General features: G+C 41.3%; 1 protein-coding gene across 6 annotated transcripts in view; it reads right to left on the bottom strand.

Moving 5' to 3' along the window:
• Window positions 1-5739: 5739 nt before the first annotated feature.
• osbpl8 (oxysterol binding protein-like 8) overlaps window positions 5740-10764 on the bottom strand; it is a 32657-nt gene continuing 27632 nt past the window's right edge. For 4 of the 6 annotated variants that reach the window (XM_056748113.1, XM_056748112.1, XM_056748116.1 and 1 more), the window contains 12 exons: window positions 10601-10682; window positions 10427-10525; window positions 10251-10347; window positions 10068-10166; window positions 9399-9496; window positions 9118-9207; window positions 8898-9034; window positions 8607-8792; window positions 8283-8439; window positions 7788-7890; window positions 7599-7704; window positions 5740-7517 (listed from right to left, as the gene is read on the bottom strand). In XM_056748113.1, the coding sequence (XP_056604091.1) occupies window positions 7385-7517; window positions 7599-7704; window positions 7788-7890; window positions 8283-8439; window positions 8607-8792; window positions 8898-9034; window positions 9118-9207; window positions 9399-9496; window positions 10068-10166; window positions 10251-10347; window positions 10427-10525; window positions 10601-10682 (1387 nt within the window). In that variant the 3' untranslated portion in view covers window positions 5740-7384. The remainder of the gene's footprint in view (window positions 7518-7598; window positions 7705-7787; window positions 7891-8282; window positions 8440-8606; window positions 8793-8897; window positions 9035-9117; window positions 9208-9398; window positions 9497-10067; window positions 10167-10250; window positions 10348-10426; window positions 10526-10600; window positions 10683-10764) is intronic. The other 2 variants (XM_056748114.1, XM_056748117.1) reach the window with 1 other exon arrangement.

Genomic DNA, 10764 nt, shown 5'->3' with positions numbered 1-10764 from the left:
ACAGGTTCTACTACGTTGAAGGTCGATCATGAATATTAACGTTGTACAGCCGTATGATTGGCGTAGGTAGATTGGCGCTTGACAGCTGCTTGCCTCTTGACGAATCCTGCGAAAGCGCGATGACTAAATTTGAATATTCATAAGCGCTAGCGTGTCGACGCTCCAGGTAACCAAGCAGCGTCAGTTAATTTGCATAAGCAATTCCTTTTCCGTAGTAGGATACTTTAAAACTGCGAGCGCAAGGGAGGGGCTGACGGAAATAGTTGAGAGGTGAATAGGGATGTTCCCGCCAAAGCGTTAGATATAATATTTCATATTATTATTATTTCAAAATGTTTATTTGTATTCAATCTGTCTGTCTGACTTTCTAATATGATAAATGATGGGCTTCTCTATTTGGTATCATTTGGGTTAAAAGCAGTGCCAACTTTTTTTTAACCTCCCTTTGATATTTTTGGATGGGTATAAAAGCCATTAATGTAAAAATGAAGTTATTTAGTTGAAATATTTACTTGATGATATGGGCCATGTTCAACTATAAGACCTTTGATCTGGTCACTCTGACCACATTGACCCGTCTCTCCTATTGTTGTTCTCTTTGTTATGGGGTTTTGAACTGGACAAAGGTGAAGCTTTACATTTACACATTTTGACAGACACTTTTATTCATCAACATGTTCTGAAACTTTGACCTTTACACCGCTAATGCATATAACACTGATAAAGCTTAACAGGAAGTTACATATTTGTGTACATGACATACTTCAGCTTCTGAGAAAAATACTGCGGTAAGGTTCTTCACATTAAAAGGAAGCAAAACGATGTTAAGGATCAACTATTTGTGTATTATAATCTTTCGTTTATTTTAGTAGCCTACATTAGTTCGCCTTTTTAATCGGCTTATGATGTGCAGGCTTTAATCTTCAAGAGACGGTCACGATGCTGTTTTATTATTGCTGCAAAAAGACGAAAATGATTTGATCCTGAATAGTGATACACAATCACAACAGCACAACTGCATTACTGTAATGAGTTTAAATGTTTGTGAATATTATGTTTTTATATACAATGCCTTCATGCTCTTTGAAAGTATCTTAGTTTAATCATTTGTTAGCTCAGATATAATCACTTATAAGATTTTCTCTAGTATAGGAACACATATCTGATGGGGACATAACAGTAGACGTGACTCTGCTGATATTTAATATTATATACATGACCTTTAAATAATCATTTATAATTCACTGCACTCGCTGCTGGTTAAAGGGGTCGTCCCTTGATCACAGAGTGACTGATGCCAAGAACAACATCTAACGCTTCACTCAATACTTTAGCTTATTGAGGGAGACTTTATGTGTGCGTTTTCGTTATTGTAACTATCATCTAGCGCTGAGAGGTCAGCCCTGCCCTCAGCAGAAAGACTATCTGGCATATAGATGCTCGCTGTGTTTAAAAATGAATGTCAACTCTTCACTAACACACACAGACACAGATGCACCGTAGCTTAGTGAGATGACATCATCAACTTCAGACCGAGGAGACCAGAGAAGATGTTTACTTGAACACAGACCAGGTACAAAACACCCTGATTTAAAACCCGAATGTGACCCTTGACAACAAGGCTGACATGTATGTGAATTCTGCTTTGTATATGAGAGCAGGAACATGTGACACTGTTATAGACTGTTTGATTTTTTCAATATTCTTCAATTTCAAGACTTGAAGAACCTTTACAGCTCACGTCTGTCACTTCAACCAAAACTGCTTGACAGGGCTGCTGGACGCCCACTGAGAAAACACAACAGGAAAATCTTATTCCACTTCATCATGGACGCCTTGTAACGCGGGCGGGCGGGCAGGTGGGAGGTGTGGAAATAACCCATCCTACAGGTTACATGTCAAAAGAATGTTCGGATCCGGAAACAAATAAATACATATTTTATTCATTTGTTATTTAACCAGAACTAACTTTCGGAGATTAAACAACTCTATTTTAGAGTATACCAACAGACACCCATTATTTTATGTACGGAAAACTAAGCTTGTTTTTCGGACCATTATATTTAAATATAAAAATCAAAGACAAAATACAACATCTACGTGCGTAAATATCAAAAGCCCACCAACCAAAACAGATCCACAGTCCGGATTCCCCCGCCAGACGGGTTGATGGGATAATCCCACAACATCTGGAGGACTTGCAGAGTGACATTGCGCTATCTCCATGGCAACATGCCCATCCTAATAAAATGGAGGACTGAGAGAAAGAGAATAAGGAGGTGTCATCACCATTACAGGAGTTCAATTGTTGATTGGCTAGCAGTATTTTTAACTACCTGGGCACTAAAAATACTTAAAAGTGAAAAGACTAACCTAGATCAACAGACTCTTTTATGATGCTAGGTGATGTGGGTGGTTGCTATGGAGTTGCTTGTCGCTAACTAGTGATCTTTAGATTGTTGCTAAGGAAGTCTGGGTGGTTGCTTCTGCGTTACAAGGCGACTTGTTGCACTCTTGTCTAGTTTTTGTCGAAGGATGTAGTTCTAGACAGGTTACTGTGATGGGTTTGGGGTGGGTGTTGTCTGTTCTTTATCAGATGGAGTTTCCCCTGCAGATCCTGCGAGATGAAACCCCGCACACCGCTTCAGACCTCATGACTTATTCATCAAGTGCTCCATCTTACACTCTCACTCGCTCGTTCTGCCCGCAGGTCGTGTTCACGCTGGCGACTGACCTCCCACAACATCTCACACCTAACGTCTTGAACTCAAGTCTGCACTTCCTTCCTCTAAACGTCTCACAGCAGTAGCACGTAGTTCACAGCCGAGAGGTACTTTTGACACAGTCTGAACATGAAAAGTGATGCAAAAATGTACACATTTCCTCTTTTTATTGTGCTTGTGTGTTTGATGAGTCGCCTCAAAGATGCTGGAGCGTCTGTGCTGATGATGTGCTGGGAATATCTCTGCCAGCAATATGATGAAAGAACCGTGTTTTTATTTTGCTCATGCATTTTTCATGTACCATGAGTCTGTTTGTCCATTGAACACACCGCTGTGGTCTTAATGAGAGATTCATTAATGGATAAATCAAAACAGCATGTGAATGTCAAACAGTACTGGAGTAACTGGATAAATATAAAGCCTTCAGCACCTCACTTGGTTTTGCTTTTTATTTGCGTATCAACCCAACAAAGAACCAAAAATGACAAAACAAATCTTTAAAAAGTCTGTTATAGGGAGTTTATAGATGACCAAAAAGTTATCTACAATAATTTTATTTATTTGGTTCGCTTTTTGTTTTAAATTGTTATATTGTGTTTTATTTGAGGCATATGGAGTTCATCTCTGTCTTGTCATCTCTGTGCCAACCATAATCTGTCTCTCTGGGCTTTGTTACATATATCTCTCTCTCTCTCTCTCTCTCCCTTTCTCCCACTCTCAAAGCCTTCTTCGATAACTAAAAGGCGGGGGAGACAGATCTGAAGTGGCACAGAAGAACGGGTGTTTTTTTCCCACGACAGCATCCATGAAGGTACAGCGAGTATCTGTCCTGCAGTGAAATGAGCAGAGCGGCTTGTTCAGTTCATCCAAAGACTGTTTCATACAGCAGTATTATTTATCCATCCAGACACACGAGTGAGTTATGTTGCCTCACATTGAGAGACAGAACATAAATCTTCATATGTCAGTTAAAGGGTTGGTTCACCCCCAAAAAGAAAGGTCATCATTTATGGTTATAAATCTGTAGGTGACTCTCTGTCCCTTGGAACATAAAAGAAGATATTTTGAGAAATTTCTCTGTGGTTTGGTGTTCATACAGTGGAAGTCAATGGGGTTCAGTGTTGTTTGATCATCAACATTCTTCAAAATATCTTCTTTTGTGTTCTGCAGGTTTGACATGACATGAGAATGAATAAGTGATGATTCTTCTTAGGAGCAACTTTGGCGATGGTCGCCTTTGCAAACATTTTGCATTATTTTAAGACAGTGGCTCAGAATGAACATTAAAAATCAAATTTTGTACTACATCCAAACTGGAACCCGTGAACTGAACTCTGTCAACTCCAGCCGGCAGCTGTTATGATCTGATGTACCACAAACACTATTTATACCCATCAGAAATCCTCAGTAAAACAGATCAATCTGAATGTATTCGTAGTTAAATCTATTAATCAGAATAAAGTGTGTAAAGCTCTGATGCTGAAGCATGCAGCACGTTGGCATTGTCATGAGTGTGTGTAAATGTGTGTGTATGGTAAATCCGTTTTAATCTCTGAATTGAAAGAGAAGTCGACAGCAGCGATTCTTTTATGCGCTGTGATTCTTCTGGGGATAAATCCTCTGCTGAACCAGCGCTCTACATGCTGCATGCTTTACCATCACCCCTCTCCTGTTTGTTGAGGGAACGCTTGCCTTTTAAATGCTTGTATTCATGTCAGATATACAGACAACAGATGCATGAGGTGCGGAGGTTAAATCTGTCTGTCATGTGCAAGACAAACGTCAGCATGTCTATGTATGAAAGCCACAAAAGTTGCATTCGCTGCATTTGTGAACATGGTGATTACGTATTAACTTTAAAGGTTTGTGTCTAACCTTTTAGGCACAATGTGAAGCGGATGTGTACCTAGTGACTTCTGCATAACACAAAATAGATATTTGGCAGGTAACCAAACAACACTGGCTCCCATTGACTTTCATTGTCTGAACACAAAACCACCGAGACATTTCTCAAAATATCTTCTGTTGTGTTCCAAAACAGGTTTTTTTTCTCCATTTATTTATCTATGGAGTTTGGGTTCCTCGTCACAGGGCCGTGTTGGCTTGCTTAACGGAAGGCTGCTTTTATTAGATAAGATTTATTATTTTTTATGTTCTTGCATGCACTGTGCTGTGTTTAACCATTTTCTTATTTTCTCATGTAAAGCTGCTTAGGAACAATACACATTGTAAACGGTGCTATACAAATAAAATTGAAGCGAAATCCACAGAAGTGAGTCATTTTCAGGTGAACTGTACCTTCAAAGCCGTTTTTAATACTGATGTCAATGACAAATATAGTTGCATTTTATAAAGTAACTCATATCCTATGAGACTGATCACAACGCCCACCACCGAACGAATCCATGTGATGCAAAGGATGTGACAAAATTAGCATGTGCGTAGCAGTGCATGTTGCCGGGGTGTGATTACATAATAATCAGGCCGGCCGTCCTCATCCTCATCCTCACATCTCTGCTGTTTTCACACAGCACGCATCCTCCCCGCTTTCAGTCTCCATATGTACTCCAGATTTAGACAAAAGCCCAAACATCTCAAGGTGCCAGCGGAGACGGTCTCTTAGCAACGGTGGCACCGAAGACAATGACTGCTCCACATACGGACATGAAGGAAATCCATTTCTCGACTGGCAGAAGATGGCAGGACGCGGGTTTGGGATCACAGCTGGCTTAGATCTACTGAACGGCGTTTCATTGGCACATTTCTCTTCTCGCTATAAATAATTGAGCGCAGATTAACTTTCACACATTCAGCTCTGTGGAGCTCAACTCTTGCACTCGGTTTGAGATGTTAGCTTGACAAACTCTGTAATGTTTGTTGAAAATCCTCCCAGAATTTGAGAGCAAAATGAACCATGCTGAAGGTGTTGGAATAGTCTAGCAAACTCCATCGAGATCAAATCACAAAGCAAAACACATTTATACTTCCCAGAAAATAAGATGAGCCACGGGAGAAATCAGGATTGTAGTCTTTTCCATTTATTTGGACATGTCACAGGTGACAATGAAGGTACATGAAGTTATTTCTGTAATACGAATAAAGCATGGTCTGTACACAGACACAGGTGCGTGAAATGTTCTTGAGTGACAGCTGAATCCAGAGTTAACCACCTGGAGTAAAAACTGTTCATAAAGAGCCTGGTGCACACAGAATAACTGTTAACAAAACAAACAATGAGCTCAACTGTGGTGTGCCTGGTGTAAAAGAACATGAATTTGTAATAGTGATGCCGCATGGTTCGATCCCTGGATTGGTGCCTTGTGACTATAAAGAGGGCGAAGAATACAATCTATGGCAGGTTATAGCTCTAGGACAAAACTAAAAGTCACAGTGGGCGACATTATGATACGCTGGGACGTGAGGCTTCTTCTCTAAGACTAAATATGGCACATTCATTCAAAGAGAGAGAAAAGAAAACATCACAGTAGGAAATAAACAGTCTGACTTAAACTCGGGCCCGTCTCCCATTTAAGACCTGCTTGTAAAGGCACATTGTTTTCTTTAGTAGTTATTACAGACATGAGCACATTCAAGCATCCAATTGCAAGTGATCAGGTGACCAAACAAACACACGTCGACACATGGGCTGTGGGTGACTGTGTCTGGCTAATACACACAGTTTCTCTAGAAATAAAAAAAGAAATAGATTATTGACTATATACACGTGTCTACTCTAGTCTCTGACTATTTGGCTTAAAAGTACATCGAGTCAGATGTAACGGTGGCAGACGACTCAAGCAACTACAAGAATACGTGACAGAATTTTCCTGCTACAGATGAACTACACCTAATCTACTTATTCCTCATAATAATATTAAAAGCGACGCTCTGTATACTGTACACCCTTAAGAGTCGTTCAGTAACAGTTCATATAAATTAAACATTTACCGCTTGAAATTCACAATTCACATCCTCCAATAACAATGAATATTTCTAGCGTGTGAACTTGTTTCTGAAACAGTTTTAAATAATACAAAACTGACCTTGACTTACAATTTCCTTCATTCATTTAATAAAACTGTAAAATATTAGTAACATATTGAACTCTTTTTTACTTTGTTTTTTGGGGCAATCTTTTAAAAACAGGACAGGGAATTAAACAAACCCCAAAGAAATTATATTTTGCACAGAGAACAATTAAAACAATTGGGACATAAAAAAATGGGAGTTTATGCAAAATATAATGTCTTATTTACTTCCTTGAATTTCAAGCTGAAACATAAGCCTGACATGTTCTCGACAGGAGAGGTTCACCCATGTCCTTTGAAGTTTTACCAAAGTCCTCCATTACAGCAGGGGGCGCTCATTGAAAATGTTTGTAAAACTTTTTAAGTGTATAGTTGAAGGAATTGTCCAAAGAATAAAAGTTAACAGATTCTAAAACATCCCACAATGCACTTCTCCTCAAGAGAAGGCAGCTGGGTTTAAATGGCTGTTCTCTGCAGCCAGCACAACACAAATCCATATAAAAAAACAAGTAAAAGGCGAACGTGTTGCGAGACGATATTAAGGGATATCGGGATGGAGTGACATATTTGTTTTCTTCCGGGTCAGTCGTCTTCGTAGACGTGGGCTCGTGAAGGTCACAGTAGTACGTGGCGTTACTTAAAAAGGAAGTTGAGGAGAACTTGGAGGAAGATGAGGAAGAGGATGAGGGCGACGTCTCTGTGCGTGAGGAACGAGCTCTCTGTCGTCGACTGATTCGCCACTCGCCCCCTCAGGGTGTTGACGCTCCTGGAAGATTGAGCAGAGATGAATGTTAATCATCTCTCAATCAAATGAGTGCAGTCACATGTGGTAAGATGCGTGTCACACCTGTTAATGTTTTCCTGCGTTTGTCTGATGGACTCGATGGCAGTTTGGAGTTCACTCAGATCTGTTCCCTTCTTCCTGAGGCGGCTGCTGTGTTTGTTTTTGTGCCCTGAAAGAAAGACGATGCGATCATAAATTCGCAAGTGTTGTCACAAATCAAGTGTGATGTCTTAGAAGAACTGTTTGACGTACTCTCGCTGCCTGACGAGTCCTGACGGTCTGGTTCTGGAGACGAGCAGCCGCTTTCTGGACTCTTAGGTTTGTCAGTCTTGTGTTTTCGTTTTGGTCCTGTTACCTAAACACACAAAAGAGCAACACACTCAATCATCACCTTATGAATAAAAACTTTACTACTCAGTACTATTTGAAAGATTGCAAAAATGCAATTTGATGAAAAACACACACGGAGGCATGCAAGCGTGCCAGTTGCAGGTGTGAAAGGGAACGAAACAGTTTTCATTTACATAAACAACAAATTAAACAAACAACAACAGGCTGAAGATTAAGCAGAGCGGCCATGTGACCATTTCAGGCAGCCACATGACTGATTGGTTGGTTTACTGAATGATGATTGGTCGTTTGGAGAATGGACAGAGCGCAGGTGGCGATGATGAGGCGGGAGCAGAGAGAGGGGTTGTGGGTAGGAGGGTGAGTTTGATGAGAAGGTGTCAGGGCAGAAGGACGTACCTGGCTCAGGTAATTGTCTCTCCGGGTGCCCTGCTGGGTACTGAGACTAACTACACTGGCTGAACGTACCATAGGCGTCCTGTGGCGCACTTTGGTCTGAATACAGCCGTCTTTCTCGAACTGAACCAGATCATTGAGCGGATCCCACGGACGAGTGCTGGGAGACAAACAAACAAACCGGCCTCACAGTAAAGTGTGCTACAGCATTATGCACTTCAACACCAGCAGATGGCAGCAGGACACAAGATCTGTTATAAATGCCATCGTAACTTTTGCATCTCTATAGCCACAGAAATATCAGACAGGGGGCAGGTTTTGACTTACTCGGCATATCGGTAATGCCATTCTCCTGTGGCGGGGTCTTGCTCAAACAGACCGGGCGTCCAGTCCTCACACTTGGCCTTGCGCTCCCGTGCGGCCTTCCTCTGAGCCTCCTCCAGGATAAACTTCTCATTGGTCGCCTCCGTCTGGTCCTTATTATTAATGGCCCGCGTCACGTGTTGCCACAACCTTAAGATTGGGAGAGAGAAAATGTGGTAATGTTGGTTTTCAAATCTGTGTTCAAGTTGTTTTATAAAGCATCAATCTGTGACATCACATGATCATGCGTGTTACCTCTCGGACTCAAACTCGCCCTGTTCCTCGGGAGGGACGTTGCAGCGGGTCAATCTGCTCTGTCTCAGCTCAGGCGTGGGGTTCCAGAAAGTCTCCATCTCACCCGTCTTCTTATCGTTAATGAAGATCTCACTGTCCTGTACGACACAAAAACACAATCGTAATCATTTAAGAACAGTACAATTCGTTATGTGTAACAAAACACACCGGGCATTCTTACCCAGTGCCCCTCCAGTGTAGCCAGAACCTCCTTCCCCAGTTTGATCTTCCCACAGATCTGATTCACAATATCACTACTGCCGAGAAACGGCTGAGAACACAGAGATATTACAGTCATGTCACATGTCAAACATCTTTCCTGAAGGTTTGTGTTGTCAGTGTGGCATTAGGTTGATGTGTTATGGATGTGATGTGTGTAGCCTTCTGTCTGTGGCCCTGCTGATATCTTAAATGTCACGATGGCTTCAGTGCACTTATAAGAGCAGAAACACACACACAGACCTTGAGTTTGAACTCTAGCTGAGCGCTGTAGCCTGTTTTCTCACAGGCGATAGTGATCTGACCGGCCAGTTCCAGAGTCATAGTACCATACAGAATACCTGCACAGGAAGAGAGCGAGAGAGAGCGAGAGAGAAAGCGAGAGAATAGTGTTTGTGAATGTTAGTAAATATCTGTGTGGTGTGTGCGCGTATGTTAAACTTCATAACAGAAAAAGACACAGATATCACATGATGAGACACAGAGCTGAGGTCACATGACTTTCGCTAAACTCCATCTGATTGGCCAAAGGTCGCAACTCTGTTAACACTTTATTTGACAGTAAGACATTAACAAACATCCAACATGCGAACAAACTTTGTAAGGTTTACAGTGACTACTTCTATTATAAACCTTGCAAATGTTAATCTATTTGTTGTATATTTTTAAGATATTGTGTATCCGATCTATAAAGTGTAACCAAAACTAGATACTACCTATATTCTAGAGCAGATGTATCTAGAGGCTAAATATTACTGCACAATTACAAACATACCTAGATGAGTCCCTACAGGAGACAATGAGGAGAGTGTGTTAGTCAAGCAGGGGGAGGGGCTTTTATGTGTGTATACTGTGTGTGTTAGTGTGAGGATAGTGTCTAACGTGTTGTCACGTGTTTGTGTGTGTACAGACCTTTACAGTGAGCGTAGGGCATGTTCATCACATAGTCCTCTCCTCTGTTCAGAAATGTCAGTCTGGCTTCACCATCCAAGATGGCTGATAACGAATTCCCTAAAAAACACACACAATTCACCATCAGTCCCCACATGTGTGTCCTCAGGTTTAACTGTTATCAGAATGCATCTTATGTCTCACCATAAAACTTGGACTTCGCCAGAATGCTGCCGCTGAGACAGAAGCCGTCTTTCCTGTTACTCACATAGAAGGCTGACACAGGGGGATGATGGGATACCTGAGGAAAGCATTCAGAATAAAGACACTCTGTCTCGTTCTGTGACGCTCACATCCAACAAAACGCATGACTGTTTTACCTGTTCGGCGATGTAGAAGGTTTTGCTGTTTGTCCTGGTGTGAATCCACAAACAACGAAAGGTTTCTCCAATAATGGGGTTGTACGGTTTCTTCAAACCCTGTCGGCGAGATATAAAACGTAAGACGGACGTGTCTTAAATCTTTCACAGGACCGCGAGCAAAAACAACTGTACCTTCGGCTTCTTGTAGAACCCAGAAATGTACCATTTGACCACTTTCTTCATTCGGTTATAAGCGTTTTCTTCAACAGCCGCTCTGAACAGATAAAATACAATAAAACAACATGACACAGACAGCCTGACACACCCACAACACTTTGGTTTAGAGCTAAATCGAT

The sequence above is a fragment of the Triplophysa dalaica genome, chromosome 5 (assembly GCF_015846415.1).
Source record: "Triplophysa dalaica isolate WHDGS20190420 chromosome 5, ASM1584641v1, whole genome shotgun sequence".
Lineage (NCBI taxonomy): Eukaryota > Metazoa > Chordata > Actinopteri > Cypriniformes > Nemacheilidae > Triplophysa > Triplophysa dalaica.
Note: the sequence above shows the minus strand (reverse complement) of the source record. Positions and strands in the feature narration are given on the sequence as shown.